General features: G+C 51.8%; 2 protein-coding genes across 2 annotated transcripts in view; one reads left to right on the top strand and one right to left on the bottom strand.

Annotated features, from left to right (window-relative positions):
• FEZ1 (fasciculation and elongation protein zeta 1) overlaps positions 1-1,662 on the top strand; it is a 43,724-nt gene extending 42,062 nt beyond the window's left edge. Inside the window, exon 12 of the mRNA XM_022560289.3 lies at positions 117-1,662. The gene's annotated coding sequence lies outside the window, so the exon portion shown is untranslated. The remainder of the gene's footprint in view (positions 1-116) is intronic.
• Positions 1,663-8,804: 7,142 nt separating this feature from the next.
• The window catches only part of PKNOX2 (PBX/knotted 1 homeobox 2), a 94,787-nt gene continuing 81,059 nt past the window's right edge, over positions 8,805-22,532 (bottom strand). Inside the window, exons 9-11 of the mRNA XM_022560375.2 lie at positions 13,184-13,260; positions 12,044-12,222; positions 8,805-11,010 (exon numbers count right to left, since the gene is read on the bottom strand). Coding sequence (XP_022416083.1) covers positions 10,784-11,010; positions 12,044-12,222; positions 13,184-13,260 — 483 coding nt within the window. The 3' untranslated portion in view covers positions 8,805-10,783. The remainder of the gene's footprint in view (positions 11,011-12,043; positions 12,223-13,183; positions 13,261-22,532) is intronic.

Genomic DNA, 22,532 nt, shown 5'->3' with positions numbered 1-22,532 from the left:
AGTAAAAAAAAGCTGGAGCCCTGACTCTCGGAGACTGAACCCTCAGAAAGCAAGGATGGTGTGATTAACAGGTGATCTCACTGTCTCTCCCCCCCACTCTGGTCCTCTTCCCTCAGGACTGTTGTGACGTCCAGGAAGAGTCCCAGGGTGGATGGATACTTCAAACTCCAGTCAGTCCCGACGGCAAAGCTCAAGTCGACCTAGGGACTTGAGCTAGGCACTCAGCCAGGGCCACCGGGGAGCCAGGGCCTGCAGGGCACCCTCCTGGGCAGGTAGGACTTAGTTCGGCCAGCAGGCTCCTTTACTGAGGTGCATCCGCATCAATTAAAGGCCTCCATGTGGGTTTGCGAAGCTTAACCTGATCCAGTCTCGGTGAGGAAATGCCGTTGTAGGGCCTGATGCCAGCCTTTGGTTGTGTAGAATTGAAACAAACTATCCTATGTCCCCACATTCCCTTTCCTTGCATCTCTGCTTCAAGACGGGAGACAGATGTGGTATCTCAGAAAGAAAACCCAAAGGAAAATTAATTAATTAATTAATTTTTTAAAAAAAGGGACTTCCCTGGTGGCACAGTGGTTAAGAATCCGCCTGCCAACGCAAGGGACACGGGTTCAAGCCCTGGTCCAGGAAGATCCCACATGCCATGGAGCAGCTAAACCCGTGTGCCACAACTACAGAGCCCACGAGCCACAACTACTGAAGCCTGTGTGCCTAGAGCCCGTGCTCTGCAACAAAGTGTAGCCCCCGCTCTCCGCAACTAGAGAAAAGCCCGCGCGCTGCAACAAAGACCCAGTGCAGACAAAACTAAATAAACAAATTAAAGAAAAAACCCAAAGGGAAGGACGTTGGGATACTAAGTTTTATGGGATGAGTTGGATTTTTAAAATGAAATAAACCTTTTGCGTGCTCACTGGAATAATATCTGGAGTATAACTGTCTTCTAGAGGCCAGGGAAGAGACGGGGAAAATCATAAGGTGCAATCCAATGGGTGTTTTAGTATGAATGATGACCCAAGTCCTAACGGGCGTGATGAGTCCGTTCCATGGGCTTTGAGCATCACTGTGTCCTAGGGACTCCCCCAGCGGCCCCGTCACAAAGAGCGCTTCCGCTCTCACCAAAGGCCAAGAGCAGGGGGCACCCCAGGGGCCCAGCCCTCCTTCAGCAGAAGCGTGAATCGGGAGGGAGCCGGGAGAGGTGACACCCGGGCCAGCGTCCATGATTAGTATGCGTGGAGGGGAGGGTACTTAGATGCAGCTCTTGGAGAAGAGACACGTCCTTGATGGCGCCTGATTATTTATTTCCTTGGGAGGAAGAGAGGAGACTCCTTAGGATTTCTGTCTGAGCCTGAGCTTTGCACTCCTCCTCCCTTCGTGAGAGAGGGGACGCAGAGGCCACTCTGCTTACCAGGAAGGTGCTTGGCTTCATATTACTGCCTTTCTTTTAAAAGAACAATGGGCCACCTTAACCCACAGCCTCGCAGCTCCACCCCCCCACCTCCTGCCCAAGCCCTCATGCATATTCATCCTGCTTCAAAGAGCACAGCATGGAATATGCAAATTGGCCAGGCAGGAGCTGGTTGGCATTTTGATAATAGCTTTGTCTGACAAACCCCAGAGACACAAGCACATCTAGTTCCTCTCTCTCTTTATCTCCCTCTCTCTCTTCCCCTCCCTCCCTCCCTCCCTCCCTCTCTCCCCTTCCTCTATCCTGTGTCCCCCTCTTCATTCTCTCTTCCACCCCCCATCTGTCAGAGAACAGGAAAATGAAGCGAGTTAATGAAAGGCCAGGTGTCTGCATTCCAGTCCAGTGTATTTCCACTTTTCTCTCCTCTCCTCCTCCTTGAACAGAACCACTTTGTTTTACCCATTAAAGTGTTCCTGATCCGACAACGCCTGGGGCCCCGGGCCTGCCCTCTGCTCTCAGTGGCCTCCCCCACTTCGTCTGGGCCCCATTCTCTGCTCTCTCTCCCAGAGATGAGCTCCCTTCTCTTTGTCCTTCCATCTTTCAACCTGGTTTTACTGTCAACAGTCGAGCCTAAAAAACCCAAGAACCTGGCCTTGCCCTCTGAACAGGAGGGAAGGAATCACCTACACAGGCTGGAAGTGAGGGAGGCTTGGATGTCTGTTGTCATCACTGACAGGTTACCCGGACTCAGCAGCTCCTGACCTCTCGCAATCATCTCTACGACACATCTGAGCAGCCATCAGCAACGGCGCAATGGACCTGCCTTTGCCCCGTTCTTGGTCCCCGTTTGTTGATAGTCAACAGCGGCCTCTCCCCCAACACTATCTCCCCAGCCCCTGCCGCAGCACCGCTCCTAGAAAAGTACGCAGAGCAATTTCTCAAGGACTTAGGTCCTACCCTTCCCCCCCCCCATGTAAATGGTTGCTCCTAGAAAAGTACGCAGAGCAATTTCTCAAGGACTTAGGTCCTGCCCCTCCCCCCAAAATGTAAATGGTTCCAGCTGGAGGTGGTGGGCTACCGGGTAGATGCTCTGCCTTGGGAGAAGCAGCTAAGGTTTGGATCCCACGTCTGTGAAGGCTGTTTCATCTGGGAAACTTACAGGAGGAAAGCAGAGGCAGGGGCAGGGATGCAGGCACCTCCGAGGATTTCAGGGAAGAGGGGAGTCTCTTCCATTGACCTTGAAGGCCAGCCCTGATCAAGCCAAAGCTCAGGAGGCAAATTACCTCATAGAAGGAGCATGGGTTTGAGGCTTGGGTTCAAATCCCAGCTCTACTACCTATTCGCAAAATAATTTTTGAGAAAATTATTTAATTTCTCTGTTTCCTTATTTTAGAAATGGGATATTAATAATAATGCCAGTAATTCCCCCAGGGCTTTTTGGAATCATTTACAGTATCTAGCATATATGCTAAGTGCTCAGTACATTGTGACTTTTATTGTTGCTGGTAAACTTCCAGGAACATAGAGAAAGGACTGGGCCCTATGGCCTCTTAAGCCTCATCATTTTCTCAATCCAGAAGCAACCAGGAACACCTGAAAACAAAACCAAAACAAGATAGGGTGTGGCCTGTTCCCCTCAAATCGGCCTCACCACCCCCACCCCCTTTAGGCTCCCTAAATCCTGCTTAGTGGTGGCCCATCTGATTCTAGGACCAGTGGCCTCTGGGCTCTCCTGCACAAGGCCACAAAGCGTAGAGGCAGAGCTGGGTCATATTCTGATTTCTCAGCAGGTTCATTCAAGGTGGGTGGTGGAGGAGGGATGGTGAAAAGTCACATTTATTTTTGCACTTAGAGAAAAGATTCTATTTTCACTGGCAAGGAGACAGGTAGAATGACAGAAGAGGAAGCACACAGGCCACCCCAGACGCAGTCAGAGAAGCCTCACGTGCTGTAGGATTACAACGTGATCCGATCAGGTGGGGTCATGAGGATAAATTCAAGACGTTGGAGAAAGGCACTGCAGATATCCCGCAGAGGAAGTAAGCCTCGAAGACCACTGCTTCCTCCACCCGCCGCCAGAGGGCAGCTCTCAGCTCGCGGGGTGGAGGTTGGCGGCATCCGGTGAATCTATGCAACGCTGGAGGGCCCCGAGCTCCCGTAGCTGGACGTGGACGGCAAAGGTGGGTGACAATTTACAATGCGCTGTGGATGGGGTTCCCACAGGGAGTGGGCAAGTTGGGTTTACTGACCCTTGGTGCCCTTTCCAGGACTGAGAAACTGTTTTCACTGTAGCCTGGGATCCTTGTTGTGTGCAAAGACCCCTGGAGGGGGCGGTACGGAGTGCAACAAGGCCCTTTCGGCTCAGAGCGACTCACCGCGGAGCTTTTTCTGCAATCAGGCTTGGGTGAAGCAGTGGTTCAGCATCTCCGGGGTGCTATTCAAAATGCACCGACCTCAGCCCCACCCTTGGAGAGTCTGCTCTAGCAGACTGAGAATGGAATTTGGGCGCCTTCACCTCCAAAACCCTGCTCAGCAATTCTGAGGTGCCTCCTGCAGAGAACTCCTGAGGTGGGAATTGGGAGAGAGACGAAGATGCCCCTGGGCATGGAGGTGCTGGGGGGATTTCGTCACAAGAGAGCTAGGTTATTTCATCTCCTTCCAAAATGTGACCCCACATGCATACACAGCGCCATGCAGGCAAAGGGGCAGCAGGAAAAGGGGAGTAGGCTAGCTGCTGGGGGCCTGGGCAGTGATGTGGTCTCAGCTTCCCCAGCAGGGCTGGGGTCATCCGCAGGGAGGAGAGGCATCCCCAGGAGAAGCTGGGGGTCCGCTGCACTGTCGTCCGCGGGACTGAGTTTCATAGAAGATCCACCAAAGGGGAACTTAAAGACCCTCCCCTCTCACCCCCTCGCTGTGCAGGTGAGGAAGTGAATTTAGATGGTCCCTGTGGGTGAGGGGAAGTATTGGCAGAGTCTCAGTCAAATCCAGGGGAAGCCAGTGCTCTTTCTTTCCCTGCAAAGGAGTCACGGGAGGCCCGCAGGTGGGCAGAGCTGGCCTTGCATGAGTCTGATATCATAAAATGTTGCAGTACTGTGGGGGGAAGAACCACCCAGAAATTCACGAAAGAGCAGGTGGATGGGAGATCTGCACACCTGAAGTGAGTTCTCTGGATAATGCTTGGGTGTAATAAGATGAAAAAAATCTGAAAATGAAAAGGTATAATGAGATATACACAACTGAAGGGAATTGTCTTAAATGGCTGTAATGAGATGCACATAAATTGTCAGGCTTGTAATGAAATGAAAAAAAATTCTTGCCTGGTAATACTGGGTGTAATGTCTACACCTGAAATAAGTCGTCTCAGTGCACTGAATGTAATGAGATGCACATAATTTTAAAGAGTGTAATGAGATGAAAAATAAATCAAACACTTGTCTTAAAATGAAAGAGGTACTAAGACGCATACACCTGAAGGGCATTGTCCTAAATGGTTTTGGTTTAATGAGATGCGTTTAATTTGCAAAGGGGCTAAATGAGATTGGCCCAGAGAGAGGCTGAGAAATATAAAAGTATAGGGTACACTTGAAAGTGGTATCATAAAATCTGCCTGGTATGTGGGATGGAAATAAGATGCTACCTTAGAAATGTGTGAAGGACTTCCCTGGTGGCACAGCGGTTAAGAATCCGCCTGCCAATGCAGGGGCACGGGTTTGAGCCCTGGTCTGGGAAGATCCCACATGCTGCGGAGCAACTAAGCCCGTGCGCCACAACTACAACTGCTGTGCCTGCACTCTAGAGCCCGCAAGTCACAACTACTGAGCCCGAGTGCCACAACTACTGAAGCCCGCATGCCTAGAGCCCATGCTCCACAAGAGAAGCCACCGCAATGAGAAGCCTGCACACCACAATGAAGAGTAACCCCCGCTCACCACAACTAGAGAAAGCCCACGCACAGCAACGAAGACCCAGCACAGCCAAAAAGAAAGAAAGGAAGGAAGAAAGGAAGAAAGCAGTGCGTGGAGTATGATGCTATTGGCATTCTTTCTGCCAGTCCTCTGTGACCTTTGGCCTGGGCTGCTCTGCAAAGTTAAATTATCCTCTGTCCCCCAAACGATGCCAGGCACATAGTAGGCACCTGTGGATACTCACTGAATGATTAACTGGCTCAGGGAGTTGTAGTGTATTTAGCAAAAGGAAGTTAAGGGGAGCAGCTATAAAACAAGGAACTTCTAAAAGGCACCTGAAAACTATTTTCTGAGAGCGATGTTTCTCAAAGTCTTTAGCATCTTGATCAGAATTTGGGAAAAATCTAGTCGTGGGACCTAATCATATATAACAAGCAACCTGGCGGTTTTTATGCCTCAAGGCTCATGATCACCTCTGAGGGCCAGGTAGGCAGGCAACGTATGAGTGAAGGTATCTGGATGTCAGACACAGGTACCTTTGCAATTAAAGGTGGGAGATTCTTCACTTCCACTAATATATTCTCCCGAATTTTTTTCAAAGGCAGAGCCCCCCCCCTTTTTTTTTTTCGCGGTACGCGGGCCTCTCACTGTTGTGGCCTCTCCCGTTGAGGAGCACAGGCTCCGGACGCGCAGGCTCAGCGGCCATGGCTCACGGGCCCAGCCGCTCCGTGGCATGTGGGATCTTCCCGGACTGGGGCAGGAACCTGTGTCCCCTGCATCGGCAGGCGGACTCTCAACCACTGCGCCACCAGGGACGTGCAGAGCGCCCCCCCCCAACTTTTTTTTTTAAAGGAACCGTTGTTTTATTTTTATAAATTTACTTTTATTTATTTATTTATTTTTGGCTGCATTGGGTCTTCGTTGCTGCGTGTGGGCTTTCTCTAGCTGCGGTGAGCGGGGGCTACTCCTCGTTGCGGTGCACGGGCTTCTCGTTGCGGTGGCTTCTCTTGCGAAGCATGGGCGCACAGGCTCAGTAGTTGTGGCTTGGGGGCTCAGTAGTTGTGGCGCACGGGCCTAGCCACTCTGGCATGTGGGATCTTCCCAGACCAGGGCTCGAATCCGTGTCCCCTGCATTGGCAGGCGGATTCTTAACCATGCGCCACCAGTGATGTGCCACCATCACTCTTGATAGAGCAATGGGTATAAAGCTATATTTTCCTTTTTAAAAAAACCACTCAAATATTGGAGGGAAAGGCAAAAAAGGAAAAGAATAAAAGGAGGAGGAAGCTTAATTAGTCAATGAGCCATCCAAGGAGCGGCCGCCCAATAATAAATGACCCTCAGCCTTCCGGTTGGGGGATCACATGAGTTGCCATTGTCATGACAACCTGGAGGCCACATCATCGGGGGCGGCAGTGACTCGAATACATTCAGCTGTAGCCGGGTGGGAATATAGGTCCCGAGTTGCCTGATTGCCCGATTTTTGAAGAGAAACCAGGAATGTGAATTTTTATGTGCAACCTTCTAACTTAAATGTTGGCCCCCAAATTTTACAAAACAATATATGGTCCAGACAAAACATGACCGTGAGCTGAATTTGACCTGAGTGCCTCCTGTTTACAGCTCTGAATGATCAAGCTTGAGGTCATTGTCCTAGGATGCGATCATAACTCATCCATTATGGGGATGTTAGGAGCTCACTTCAGTCTCAATCTTCCCCTAGAATGTGAATTCTCTGAAGGCAAGAACTATGTCTTTGTTGATCAGTTATATCCTCAGTATCTAGAACTGCCTGGGACAGAGTCGGCGCTCAATTAATACATGAATGAATGAGTTCGTGCCGGCTGCAGTGTGACAGTCACTGCCCTCATCTGGTCACATCCAAGGCAGCAGAGAGGTCCCATGGTCGAGGAAGTTGAGCTCTGGTCATGAACTTCCCTGAGCAGGAATCTCCAATCAGTTCATCCCTGATGGGCTCAGGGCCGGGGCTAAAAGTTAGTCTGAACATTTCCCAGGGCCCTGATACCACAGCTCCATTTTGGGGGTAAAGGAACCTCTCCCCCACCCCCACCCCCGCATTGTCCCATCTCTTACTTCTGCATGGATTGTGGCACATCTTCTCCGTGGGTTGGATAGGATTGGGGTCATGCACAGACAGAGGTTGCTGCCTTCTCAAAACACAACCACCCACATCTCAAATGATTTAGGAAACCACTTTTTAGTTAGAAGCATTGTGTAAACGATGGTGGAACTTGAGAGAAACACTTAGGAAGGGGTGGGAGAGGCTGGGGTAGAGCCGCTGTAACTTCTGAGAGTAATGTTTCCTAAAGTGTGTTTTGTGTGTAACTAGTATAATTCAATAGACATTACTTGAAAAAAAAAAGATAAATACTTTTGGGGAACATGTTAAACAGAGACAGGTTTCTTTCCTGCAGGACTTCTCAGAGGCTTTAATGTACTAATGCACATTATGAAACTCCTCTATCAAAATATAATATGCAGTTCATCCTAGACTAATTAGGCTGTGGAATTTTTTTTTTTTTTTTGGATAGCATATCTTTTAAGACTGTGTTCCTTGGAAATCACTGCTTTGAAAGCTGTCTTCCTGGCTCTGGAAGGTGAGGTTCTAGGTATCACCGTCCTGTGGCTCTTGAGACTTTTTTCACTGCCCAGAGGTGGCATCTCTGCTGTGTTTGCAGAATCTCCAGGTGTGACTGGGGGCTGGGCTCTGGGAGGGCGGTGACCCAGGGGACCGCTATCCACGCTGCGTGGAGATCCGTTTTGCCTGCCGTTTTCCCCTTTCCCATCTTCAGCCTGGCCAGAGGGTGTCCACGGGTAAGTGTGAACTCTGCAGCCTTTTTGAACGGGAACAAGGAACCCTCCCTCCTGCTTCTAAACCGATACCCCAGTACAGGGCCCAGATAAGGAAACCTCTAGGTTGAAAGTAACATGAAAGACTGCCTCTCACTTAGTTGGGGAGACAGCTGCCTCTAACTTTCTTCCCGCCCTAGGGACTAGAGTGCTGAATTATGCGGTTCAAAGGGCAGGCTACGCTCTGGACACAGCTCCTGGATTCAATGTGGCAGTCAAGACTGCCTCTCCTTCCTGATTCCCGGGACCTTTCACCTGAGGGATAGGGCATGTGAAGGCTGGGGGAGGGGCAGTGGTGGCCCCAGCTTGGATGGAGGTCGGAAAAGCAAGGGGCTTTGAGGGTAGAGTGTGGTGGAAGAGCTCCCCTGCTACGGGGGCAGCCTGCCAGGAGAGGGCAGTGCAGAGCCTCCTCCTGTCTTCCCTCCTTCATCTCTTTGTCTTGGAGCAGACACGTCTGCGCTGAGTGTACTGCACTTGGCCGTCGTCCTCCCCAGAGAGGTAAACTGAGGACACCCAGAAAGCCTTCTTCCTTGGTCCTTTCATGGGTATTCAGGTCAACAAGGAGTATGCTGAGGCCTCCAAATTTTCTCTGGTCCAGGGTCCCCCTAACCCCTAATCACAGAAAAAGAGAATCGCGTGCCAGAATTATGGTAGGTAATAAGGTTTACTGAAAACTCGGCCACATTCAGTACTGGTTTGGTGGATACATCAGAAGAGGTTGCATAACATTAATTAGGCAGGTGGAGGGGGCTGGGAGGAGGATGTGTGGGCACATGTGTGCAGGTGTGCCTGTGCTGGGGTGGGATGCCTGTCAAAAGTGATAAGTGGAAGGGTGTGCATGTGAACAAGAAAAATGAACCAGAACAGGAAATGTATTTTATCCCACTTCACGTTGCAAAAGTCTCACGCCAAAAAAGCTAGACTTTCCTCTACCTATGGCATCAAAAGGGAGTAAAAAATGATTGGATCACCCAGATTATAAATAAGGTTATTTGTTTCTCAAAAATCCCTATTAAAACATTAGATATCAGCTCTTTTGGGGGAAGAAATACATTCATTTCAGGGAGACCTCAGGAAAGCCACCATCCTTTTGCTCCTCCTTAGGGGGCCCCGCGGGGGCCCTTGAGTTGAGCCAGGCAGCCGCTCACATCCTGCCACTGATGGAGATGGCCAACGCACAACTGACAAATGAAGCTGCAAGTCCATTAAATTAACTTCAATGGAAAACACACGTGTGATCAGTCCCGTCATTCACAGCCATAGGGGTGGGAGGGAACGGGAGGATGGGGTGCCAACCCCGGGGGACTGGATGTTGGGGTGGGAGGGTGTGTGTTGGGCAGATGGTGGGAAGACCCCTCCTCCTGGTGGAGCCCCAGTTTCTCCAGTGCTGTGTAAGTGATGGTGTGTAGAACAGTGAGGCGGGGGGGGGGGGGGTGGGCACCTCCTCCACACTTTGGATATTGATGAGAAGAGGGATGTAGCACCTTCTCCAACCCCTGGCTTCCCACTGGGCTGGATGCTTCTTTCCAATGTTTCTTCTGCCTCCTCTGAAGGACAGAGTGAAGACGAGAGGATGAAGGCTGGTGGAGCCGGCCTGGGAGCAGGGGGACAGAAGTGAGGGACAGGAAGGGTGGACAGATTCCAAGCTAACCTGGCTCCACCCTCTCTGATGGCCCCTGGAGGGGGTGGAACGTCTGGGGAGCTCCATCTGAGGGCTGGAACACCTGGGATAAGACACCGCTGTCCTGTTGTTACAGGAGCTGAGTTCTGTGACCACTGCGGATAGCTGTGGTCCCCAAAGTCACCTTGATATGGCTCCTACCCCAGGTTCTGCCATCTCCTTGGGTCCTGGAGCCAACCCAGGTGAAGGGGCTCCGCTTTACCTCCTATAAATGAGCCCACCAGCTTACCACTGATTTCCAGGAGAGAGAGAAGGCAGCTCCGGTGGCTCCCATCCCTCTCTCCCAAGTCCACAGCTGCCTGTGCCCAGAGACAGGGCCTTGGAGGGCTGAGAGGAGCTCCAGGAGTCCAGGTCCCACCCTGGTCTGCCGGATGTGACGCCTCAGGCCGTTCCCCTCCTCCAGTCATGGATTATACGTCGAGGCTCCCTCCTGCCCGTGAATGTCTCTCAGAGGAGCTAACAGCCCTCTGGAGGTGGAACGCAGACCCCCTTTGTCTCTCCCTTTCCTCCTAACTCTGTTCCCTGGCAAAGGCTCACTCTGTGAACAGCACTGATCCGCCTCACGGCGCAGGGCTTGTAAACAACAAGTCCGTCAGTGGCGGGGGTTTGGGGGCGTGGGTGCCATCTGTCTTCAGGGATTTGGTGAGTCCAGATCTCACTCCTGCCTTTCTGTCCAGGCTGCTCGACTGGCCCCGCCAAACGGAGTCCTCTGCAGCTCTAGGGAAGTGGGGCCAGGGTGCTGGTGGAAGCTTGGTGGTTGGGAAGGAACAGGTGTTTCCTCTGCATTTCCTCCAGCTACTGATTTTGGGAAGCCAGGGTCCAACTTCCTCGGTGCTGCCTGCCCATGTCTCCTCCCCCCGCAGCCTGAAGCCCTCCTGACGACACTCCTGCTCGGTGATCAGTGCCACCTGGGCTGCCCGGCTACTCCAGGGAGTCACTGTGCTCCAAGCCCAGGTCACTGACATTCGTTGTCTGCAGCTCGTCGGCCTCGTCCTCCAGCTCCTCTTCCTCTTCCTCTTCCATCTCATCTTCATCCTCTTCTTCTGTCCCATCCAGTGAGTCGTCGTGTGCGGCCATCATAGCCTGCTGCATGGCCATGGTGGCATTGTCTGAGGACAGGGACTGCAGGTTGTCCAGGTTGATGGAACCTATGTGGGAGAAGAAGGCAAGGGTCAGGCCCAGGAAAGCCAGTGGCTTCAGTGGTGAGCTCCTACGCTGGACAGTCCCCTGGCGCGAAGTCTCCTGTCCGTTCCCCTGTCAGCCGCTCCCTGCCCCATCCCAAGCAGCAGCGCTCCTGGGTACCACTTCCTGAGCATCTTCTGTGTAACTATGTCAAACACTGTTGCCTTTCGAAGAATTCTGTAAGTAGGTGTTATCACCCCCATCCTCAAGAGGAAGGAACAGTCTCAGACAGTTGAGTCATTAGCTCAGAATGACACAGTCAGGCATGATATAGCTGGGATTCTCTCCCTGGCTGGTCAAGCTCAAAATCTGTTGATTTCTACTCTACCCCATAAGACTATTGCCCACCACACAGAACTGGTACCCAGTCATATAAATGCACGTATACATGAAGCTAGGCCTGCACACGTGTACACCTCCACTCCACTTCCCACACAGAGCTAGCTTCACATGCTAAGCTATAAAACGTTGTCTGGCTCGTGGCTCATTGAATTATTCATTGTGCACCAGGCGACCGGCAATTAGAAACGTGTATACGAAGGGTGTGATGGAGAAGCTGGGAAAACAATGCTCTTCCTGGCCTCCGTTCACAAGCCAGCTGCCTGCTTCGGTATTTATAGATGGCCCTGGCTCTTGGGGAACTGTGCAGACACTGGTGCTGAGGAACTTCAGGTGGGTGTGGGACTGAGGAGGGGGTACTCTGCTGAGGAGCCACTGACTCAGATGACCACCAACTGACTCCCACTCGTCTTTGTGAGATTGCTTTTGGCTTGTTAAAGTATACGCAAAAAAAAAAAAAATTCCCTTCTTTCAGGCTGACATACATCGTTTGATGGGGATCGGGTAGGGATACCTATTGTGACAGAGCTGACACGGCCACTCAAGCGTGTAGACGATCAGCCCCTGACTCTGTGCACAGCTGCGCCCATAGGAGCTCCAGGAGCCCCTCCCGACCAGCCCCCCGCCCCCGTCTACAGTACCCTCAGCCCCAGCTCTTACCATCGGGGTTTGTCCCCGGGGCACCACCCTGCTGCTGCAGCACCCCTGCAGCAATGGAGTTGGGCCAGAATCTTTGGGTGGGCCGGTGCTGCGACTTGATTTTCTTGGCTTTGGGGGCAGGGTCGGGGTTGCTGGCGTCAAGCATGGGCTGCAGGATGCGCCTCCGGGCGTTGATGAACCTGCCCAGGAGTAAGATGGAGACGGGTAAGTCACCACCAGGGGGTGGGAGCATGTGTGCGCAGGTACGTGTGTCTGTGTGTGGGTGTGTGCACGTGTGTATGCACACGTGAGCTTGTGTCTGTGTGTGCGCACGTGTGCATGTGTGCGCATGCGTGTGAATGTGTGTGCAGAGAGCGCTAAGCCGCTTCCAGATTCTGAGAAGCTGGTCCTTGTACGGAACAGACCGGGGTCTGGTCTAGGGTGTGGAAGCACAGCTGTGATGAGCCCTGGGCACCGAGGAGCTCGTGACGTCACCAGGGGGCTTGGTGACCACAAACCAGCGTGGGACGAATGCGTGAGAAGGGTCAGGAATCTCTGCTCCAGACCGGTCAGGACTGAACAGAGGAAGGAAGAGCCCCCCAGTCAAAGGCACTAACCTCTGACCTGACCTCTCTCCAGAGGGCCAAGGGTCTGCTCCCATCCAGCCAGAACTTGCCCTCTGAGGTTTCTATGACACCCCAGGCGGCCACAGAGGAGGGGGCACGGGAGCCCTGTGGGGTGAGGACTGCCAGCTCCTCCCTATTCTTCCTGCTCCCAGCCCTGCAGAGTGTTTCAGCCTGAGCTCTTTTAACATGGGTGGTGAGTAGACCAGATGACCACTGGTGGCCTCGGGTCGTGGGAGGCAGCCACCCCTGTGTGTCCGTAGTGCAGGTGGGGCTGGGTTTTCTGCAAGAAGGCAAGAAGCTCCCAGTGATGTTCCTGACACAGTTTCCCAGGAGAGGGCGCTGAGAAGCTGCAGATGAAGCCCTAGGTGTTGATTCCGGATATCTGCTTCCAGCCCACATGCGATGGCTGGCATGGTCGCCAGGTTGAGACTGAGGCCAGGCTGGGCACTCTAGCCTCTTTCCCCTGCTATGCATTCCCCTGCCCAGCAAGTGGCCCCTGGGTCTGAGAGCCTCTGGGCAGGCGATACTAACTCACCAGTTATTCACTTGCAGGAGGGTGAGGTTTGTCTGGGCCGCGATCTGCCTCTTCTCATCCTCCGTGGGGTAGGGGTGCTGAAATGAGAGGTGAAGGGCTAGTGAGGGGTGGGCACGTGGTGGCCTGGTCCCCCTAGAGACCGTGCCCACAACACAGGCAGCATCGCAGGCCAGGTAGCCCCAGGGGTTTGGAAGCCCAAAAAGGGGAAAGTGTAATGTTCCCCAGAAAGAATGGCCAAGGGCTTGGAGGGAGGCTGCTGTGTGCCTGAGGAGGGCTACCTGCCCTGAGCCCAGCCCCCCATGGTGGAGGACCAAGTGGTTTCCCAAGGGTCGGTACAGTTCAATACTGATCGCTTCCAAAGCAGTGTCACATTCTCACTTGGTCCACCCCCAAACAGGCAGGTCAGGCATTATCAATATTAGGATTGACAATGGCCTCAAAAGCCCACAGGACTCTCAGAAGGTGGTAAACGGGGGAACGAATCCATTTAATTTAAACTAAATGACATTTACTGAATATCTACTACGTGTGCAATTCACGCAGGCATCCTAGGAGACAGAAGATAAATATAATGGTAACTACGACTTGTGTAATACTTTGTAGCCTATGAAATGCTTTCATGCACTTAATTTCACTTAATAAAGCATATCGGTAAAACTTGGTAAGAGGCAGGTTAGGTGAAGAAACTGAAGGACTGTCTCCACTGTCCCCCAGATGGCGGCATCAGCTCGGAACTCAGTTCTGACGTTGGTCCGGGCTCCCCGCATCACTTCATGCTTCCACTTTGTGAGACGGAGTCAGTGTCTCTGTGGGGGTGAGTGAGGACGTGGGGCAGGGCCTTCAGTCCTGCACTGATTACACGTTTGTCTCTCTCTCGGATCATGCTTCATGAGGGCAGAGACCAGCTCTTATTAATGTATCCCCAGCACCCGCCACATGTACCTGAAGTACAAACGGCTGCTGAGCAAAAGAAAGCAGAAACAAGGCGGTGGGTGCTGGGGTTTGGGTAACAAGCACCGGAGAAGCTTAGAAGTGGGTGTTGGCCAAAGCGCTGGGGAGACTGAATAGGTCACATTAAAGACTGGGAAAGTTTGGGGTGACAGAGGGTTAGGGGACCTTCTGGATCCCACTGGGTGGTGAGCCCCATGATGTCTGGGTCTATGTGTCTGTGTGTCTTTTCCAGGCTTCTACATAACACCTGGCACCCAGCAGGCTTGCAATATAGGTGTGATGAGCGTCTGAACGGGTCAGAGCCTTGCCCTGGCAGCTAGGGGAGGTTCGGGAGCTCTCAGGGTAGAGGGCCAAGCTGTCCTCAGGTCAGAATCATCCCCTTACTGAGATAGTGGTGCTTGGGCTTTCCAAAGTCCTGAAGACCGGGGCTCAGATTCTGGCTCTATCATGAAGAGCTGCGAGATCTCAGGCACATCACTTAACCCCACATGATAAAGCCATCTAATGATTAAAAGAAATTATACTTGTAAAGTGCTCAATAAGAGATCGCTCTTCATACTATTGTTGGACAATGTTGGCAAGGTGCTTAAAGCTCTCTAAGGGATGAGCTAGAGATCAACAGCCTCCATAGAACTCTCATTATCAGTGACAAAGGAAAGGAACCTCTTCGGTGTCCTCAATGTCCCTCGACTGAAGCAATCAGGGTCGTGTGTTGTTTTAATTCAACCTCTGACCCTGACCACAACACCGGGGCAGCCGGGACTCGTGATCCATATAATATTAAGATTCTAACAAGAAGGAAAGCACGTCGGTGTCATAGGAGCCAATTTCATCTAACTGGGAAGGAGCCCAGGGAGATGGGGAGGAGACTGTAGCCTCCCAGGGGCTCCGTGCATCTGACACCCTCTGGGGAGGGGTGGTGGCCAAGCCCTCCTCCCCTGCCCCGTGGAGCTCCAAGCTCAGCGGCCCTGATAGGAGCCGAGCAGCCTCCCTGTCATCCGTGGCAACCGGTCTGAGAACACAGCAAAAATATAGTAACCTTTCGGCCTTCCTGGGCCCCACTAGGCCCTTCATACCTCCATGCTTTTGCACATGCTGTTCCCTCTGCTGGAAAGCTTTCTCCCACTTTTCCACTGCGTACGTTTCTGAGCTTCTGCAAAGACCTTTCACAGGTCAAGTCCTCTGAGAGGCCTTTCCCCCCAGCTCCCCGGGGCAAAGTTAGTCACTGCTGCACTTGAATAATTGCCTTTAGCCCGCTATATGGTGATAGATATCTCCCCCTATCCTGGGAGCTGCTCTCAGGCAGGGACCCAGTCTTATTAGACATTGCATCTCCAGTGTCCAGACCAGTAACAGGCAGAGTGGATATTCAGTGTTCGTGTATGAAACAGATGAGTGAACCAGCACGAGAAGGAGATGGCTGACTTGTTCCCTGAGCCTTGCCGACTGCGCCGGTTCATCAACCACAAATGCTGGGAAGCTGCTACCTCGGAGGTGTCCGCAAGTGAACGATACCTGGCCATAGAGCTCGCAGCTTAGAGGGAAAGGCTACAGGCAAAGGAAAAAGCCTCTATTAAGAGGTAGTGTGTCTTCAGCACTGCAGTCTGTAAACTGTTTTAGTAAAGAGCTCAGATTCTGGAGGCAAAAAAAAAAGAAAAGAAAACGTAGTGTGTAAGTACCCATCAGGTGGTAAGAGAAGTCAGGGGAGCCTTCCCTAGGGAGGAGGGACCTCAACTGGATTTTGAAGAATGGCCAAGCCATCCCAGTAAAGGAGGACCTGGGCCTTCCAGACAGGGGCTTTGCACTGGGACTTAGAGTCAAGTCAGTCAGATGCAAATCTCATCCATCATTAGAAACCTCCATAGAAGGAAATGCTTCAGCGTCACCCAGATAATATTTGCTGCTGTCTCTAAGGAGGCTTCGCGTGCGGGCTGCCATTCTGAGTGGATGTCATCAATCCACAGATTAAGGTGCTCCCAATTAATGGAGAGGGAGGAGAGGCAGGGTCCCTGAAACTGGCTGGTTGTTCTCTTATGGTAGGGATACAAAGCCCTTATCCTCCTGGGGGGCAAGTCCCACCACCCATCGCTCCTGGGACCAGTGTCTCGCGAGGCATGCGGTGGAGGCCATGGGGTGAGTGGCTGCATCTGGCACGGCCTTGGGGACAGGTGTGTCGCCAGAACGTTCCTGGCACCACGTCTGGGTGCTCATGGGAGCAGTCCAGCTTGTCCATGCCTCCAGCTTGTCTACGCCTCACACCAGATGATTCCTGAGGACAGAGTCAAAATAGTCCTGGCCCCTGGACAGCCCTCGATTTGGTCAGTGCTACTTTTAGCAGGATCGGAAGGGCTCGAGGCCAGGGACGGGGAGAGGAATCCAGCGAGATGGTGGTGAGCCATCAGGCTGTGGCAGCTGCTCTCTGATCACAATTTGGAGGAGCTCCTCTGGAGTTGGGAGGGAAGGGCACAGACAGCAGCCCTCTAGGAGAGACAGAGAATGGACCAGAAAATTACAGCTCCTTTTCAGGGCCAGCGGGGAGCCTCAGGGGGCTGGGCAGTGCTGCCTGGTGGTTAAGAGCATGGCCTTTGCAGAGGTCGCGTCCTGCACCCACCACTTAGCCAGCCGTGTGACCCTGACGATTTATTGTTTGATGTATGCCATCCTCAGTTTCCTGGGCTTAAAAGAGAAATAAGAAGATGGTGACTGCTCCCTGGACTTCGGGGGTGATGGAATGAATGATGCAGGCAAAGCACGTGTGCTGCACTGACTCACTCTGTACCACATGGTGAAGCCTCCCAGACACGGTATCGTTGAATATTTAGTCTCTGGGGAAGGGAACTGCAGGATTTATACTGAGTAGGCGTTTCACGACACCACAGTTGGCATCGGGAAGCTCCTCTGACGTCTGACCAAACTCTTTCCCTGACACCTCCCTTTTGGCCCTGGAACTCAAGTCTCTTCTGGGCTAAACTGGAGCTGAAGGCATCTCTCAGTTTGAACTATGGGTTCCCCCTAGGGCCCCGGGTCTGAAAGCAGCTCAGCCAGGCTGGCCCATGGGCCCCTGGCCACGTCTTTCACTCAAAGCCCACCCAAGATGGTGCACCCACCTCCTAGCCCAGGAAGACCCGCAGGAGGCCAGCCACGTCCCTGAGGGACACAGCGCGTGGGAAGCAGCAGCCTGAAGGTGTGAGTCGGAGCTGCCGCTGGAGCAGGGGCCCGCTGGAGCAGGGGCCCGCTGGAGCTGGCTTTCCCACTTTCCTGCACTGGGGTCAACCACACCCTCCTTCCCTTCTCGCTCCTGACCAACTGTGGGCACGTGATCTGCTGCGGCCACAGCTTGACAGCGTGGCCGCTGCTCTAGAAGGGCCAGAGACCAGCCAGAGGGAGGCAGCCAGGATGGTGAGGAGTCCTGAAACAACCACATTTCATCAGATCAAAAATGCGAGGCACACCCTGACTTCCGAGATGCTAGAGCAGTTTGGGGTGGAGAGGGGCACACAAGTCACCCAAGGACCCTCCCTTTCCTGCTGTAGCTGCCCTTGCTTATATGTCCCACTCTTCCATTTCTCTCTCTTTTCGACTCCCCTCCCCACTTACAGCTGTGCACACACAGAAAAGCACAAAGAACTGAAATGCATAGCTTGGTGTAGTATCACAAACACCCATGTGACCACCCGCCAGGTCAAAAACTAGAATTCTACCAGCACCCCAGCAGCCCCTTTTCTGCCCCCTCCCAATCACATACCTCCAAAGATATCCTCCCCAAAGATCACCTGATGTTTATGGTAATTACTTTTTTTGCTTTTCCTTATAGTTTTACTATCTATGTTACATCCCTAACCATTACGGTTTAGTTTTGCCTGGTTTGGGACTCTATATAAATGGAATCATATAGCATGTAGTATTTCACTCCACAGTACGGTGTGAGATCCACTTATGGCTGTTCTATGTAACAATCACATTCATGTTCACCGCCGTATAGTTTCTCATGTAAAAATCTACTGCCCTCTCGTTCTTCACCCTCCTGCAATTACAAAACCACTCTCCCTCCCTCTGGCTTCTTCAATCCATCCTTCTCATGGCAGCAACACTGGTCCTTCTTAACCTGCTCCCAACCCCTTAGGTCCCCCCCATGAGCTCTGAGCCCTCACCCTACCCAGGATTCCACACACTACAAGGATGATCTGTTGTTTCTCACCCCAACCAGACAGGCTGCAATGTTTGAGAAAAGGGTCCACACCTGTCTTTTCATCCCCACCTCATTGGTGCCGAGGAAAACGCCTGGCCCATGCCGAGCGTTCAGTATGTCTTCGTTGAATGATCATAGGACCCTAGGGGGTAACTGGTACTTGTCACCATTCCCTTTGTGTGTGTTTGTGGGTGTGAAGATGGGTAGGAGAGGGTGGGGGAATTCTAGCTTGTATCAGGCTGCCTACGTATTAACGGTGCTATTCCCACAACTGATGGTTTCAAGCATATTTGTGGGGGAAGGGGGACGGGGAGGGGGTACCTTCTACACATGAGAAAACTGAGCCCAGAGGCATTAAACGCTGGCCTCAGGTTATATGGGGGGTACATGGCAGAGCTGGGACCCACACCCCCGTGTCTTTAACCACATCCATTCCACCTCTGTCAGCTACTGCGCTTTTTAACGTATTGTTGATATTCACCATAGGTAGGTATTATTATCTCCATTTTATGAAGAGGAAATTGACATCAGAGAAGTTAATTGACCCGCTCAAGGTCATATAGTCAGTAAAAAATGGAGCAGGGCTCAATCTCAGGTCTGTCTGCCTCCAAAGCCTTGTCCCTTCTACTGTACCAGGCTGCCCTAAAGGAACTAATCTTTTCTACAGACCCAACATCCCCAGCCTTGAGCCATTCATCATGTGACACGTTTCCTGTCGGAGTCATCTGAACAGACATTTCCCCATCCTGGCTACCCTTCTCTGGACACGGCTCGTCGAAGGACCTTTTGATATCTGATGCTCAGTCCTGGACACACTATGCTGGATGTGTCTGACCAGCATGGCGGGCAAGCCCCCTCACCTCTATCGAGTCATCTATTCCCCAGCCCCTTGCGTGTGTGTTTGTGTAACAGCACTGGATTACATCACGGGTTGACCGCTCGTAGTATGTGTATGATTTATTCCCCCGATTAATTTATCAGCCCTTTGAGTGCCGAAATCATGTCTCCTACCTGAAGCTTAGGTGTTAGTGGACAGTTTAGTTAAAGATCTGTGTTCTGGTGGAGAGAAGCCCCCCTGGATTCAGGAAGAACAAACAAGAGATCTTCCTCTACTTTCAGGGAACAGAACTAGACCTGGGTAAACGCTGAGACTGGAGAGGACAGACTTTGTCAGCTTCTCCCTTTTTGGTGCCTTGTTGACTCTTCCCAGCACCCCTCTCACAAATCCCCGGGTCTTCGTGTTATCCTACAGTCAGCTTCCTGAACTGGAGGCCTCTGGCCTCTAGGGCTTCACGGTCAAATGCCCTGCAACTATGTTCATGATGATGGAGATAAAGCTTTCATCAGATTCTCAAAAGGGTCAAGGACCTAGAAGAGGCTGAAAACAATTGCTAGGAACCTTTCCTCTGGCACCCCAGTCTGGCTTACCTCCTCAAAATGCTGTGTTTAAAAATGTTCTAATCTTCATTTTCTACCAATAATAGGCACTGGCGCTCTTCCCATGAAAGCGATCTTAGCCTTGTGGGTGTAGAAAACCAAGCTTTTGGATGAATTCATACCTAAGCTGTGAAGGAGTGATGGCCTCAGGGCCTCGCTGTAGGTATTTTGACAAGGATTGGATCATTTTAAGTGGGTCTCTGATGAGTGAGATTTCAGATAAGGGGATGAAGTTAACGGAAAAAGTAGCAGACAAAATATTCTGGAACAAGAATGGTTCAGCCTCCCTAGGCCATTTTCTTGCTTTTCAAGGTTTCCTACTTTCCTCCACAGATTCCCTAGAAGCGTCAATGTTTCTCTCAGCGTTTTCCAAGGCAGGGCAGATGGTGGGGATTCCTGGAGGGAGACGGGGGGGTATTTGTAGCAGCAGCTGTGTCTGTATCAGGACAAAGTACCTTCACATCCATCATCTTATTCTAGCTGGGTATCGTGATTCCCATTATACAGCAGAGGAAACTGAGGCTTCATGAGGTTAAGCAATTCACCGCAGGTCTGCTGGCTACGTAGAGGGGGCAGTGAGACTCAAATCTAGATCCTGCCTCCGAGTACCATACCCTTTCCATAGACTGTCTCTCTCTGTTGTAAGAGCCACCACTGTTCTAAGTCAGCTGTCGATGAAGCCCGTACATGGGCCTCTGACAGGGATGGATGCATGCTTCCTTCAGAGCTTAATACAATGCTAGGCACAGGGAAGGGGCAAGAATGTTTGCTGAGTGACTGAAAGCAACACCAAGGCGCAGAGGCAACCAACCGGATCTCACCTCCACAAGCCTTCCTTGGCTGGGAGCCCTTGTGCAGGGCACACACTGTACCCGGGTGTGCGACAACCCTGTTTCTTCCAGCAGGGATGAGCCCAGCATGTGAGGCTCTAGCCCTGTGGGTGAGGATAGCTGGCAATCTGACAAAGAATCTCAAAGATAAGGACGGGCTCAGGATTGCGGGGTGTACACGAATGTGTGTAGCAGTATCACTCAAGGCCCCAAAATTGAAACAACCCAAATGTCCATAAACGGATGAACAGATAAACAAAATGTGGTCTATCTACACAATGGGATACTGTTCAGTCATACACAGGAACGAAGCACTGCTATATGGTACAATATGGATGAGCCCTGAACACATCACGCTAAATGAAAGAAGTCAGTCACGAAAGACTCCATATCGTACGATTTCATTCATGTGAATTATCCAAAACAGGCAAACCCATCTAGACAGAAAGTAGATCGCTGGCTTCTAGAGGCAGGGGAGTGACGGCTAATGGGTACAGGGTTTCTTTCCAGGGTGATGAAATAGTCTGGAATGAGATAGTGGTAATGATCGCAGAGCTTTGTAAATATACTTGAAACCTCTGAATTGTACAGTTAAAAAGAGTGAATTTTATGGCATGTGAGCTATATTTCAATACCAAAAGAATCAAACAGAGAAGGCCCCTGGTGTTTTTGTGCACTCAGCTTTTGTGACTATAGCCGAGTTTATATGAGGGCCCTGGAGCAAGGCCTCAGCTCTGTGGGGCAGGGGTGAGATGGCTGCAAGCAGAGTGCAACTGTGACCCTGGCTGGATGCGTGCCGGGCTTGTGGATGTGATGGATACGGAAGGAAGAGGAGGGATGAGATAGTAAGACAGCCTCACTGTATCTAAAACTAGGGCCCGGCTATCAAAATCCTGCAGCTGTCCCAGGACGGGGCTCTGGGCCTCAGCTGAGGGTCGGGGTCCCCCTTTGCTTTACCTAGACTTTGCATGGGAACTGAGAGATGCTGTGGTTTCTTACGTCAATGCAGAGGCAGTAACAGCCTAGTGGGTGAGACATTAGAGGCTCAAGCCACACAGACCTGGGTTCAAATCCTGCGGGACCTTGGGGAATGCGTTACCTTCATGGAGCCTAGTTTTGTTATTGGTAAAATGAGGATCATTTCACCCGCCGGCTGGGCAGGTGAAACGAGATGATGCAGGAAGATGCTTGGCCCGCACCCCGGCGCACAGAAGTAGCTAAGGGAGGAGGGGCTCCTCTGATGGTGGCAGGGCCGCTGGGGCTTGGTTTCTTCTCTAGGCTCCCCCCACCCTCAGAAAATACTCTGTAAACTTGCTCCTGTGCTTGGGTAACAGCAGCACAGAGAACAGGCACATTTTTGACGGAAATAGGCAGAATCACCCAGGCAGGACAGGGGGAGGCTGGGATCTGGACAAGAGGAGATGAGGGCAGAAGTGGGGGCTGAGCTGCGCCCCTCCCTCTCTCCTCCACCGAGAGGACCCTCTGCCAGGGTTTCTCACCCTATCTGGATTTGTAATGGAATGACTGCTTCCAGCAGGAGTTTAGCTGCTTTCAGCCAAAATGCAGTAGCAAGAAAATCTCACTGGATTCTTCAGGGACCCAGAAGCAAGGAACTGATGGATGAAACCATTCCAGTCTCACCGCAGCCTAACAGCAAAAAGGCTCCGGGGTTTAGCCTCCACCTCAGGAGCACGCTGTCATCTGAATACATTTCTATAGCTGCTAGTGCCCCAGAACAGTGGAAATGACAAGGGGCCTCTGACACAGGGCAAAAGGAATCAAAGAATACTAACTTCTGCCTGAGGGAAAGAAGAAAACAGGAAAACCAGCATCTACAACAGAAGTTCTAATAACCGATCTCTATTAAACAAGTCTACAGATTATACCACGCTCTCCTGCTGTCAACCGTTAGAACTGCCGTCCACAGTATCCTGACGGCTCG

This window comes from Delphinapterus leucas, chromosome 7, assembly GCF_059928025.1.
Source record: "Delphinapterus leucas isolate spDelLeu-1000000601 "Yukka" chromosome 7, BTC_Dleu_Yukka2, whole genome shotgun sequence".
Taxonomy (NCBI): domain Eukaryota; kingdom Metazoa; phylum Chordata; class Mammalia; order Artiodactyla; family Monodontidae; genus Delphinapterus; species Delphinapterus leucas.
This window is presented reverse-complemented; position numbering and strand designations above follow the sequence as displayed.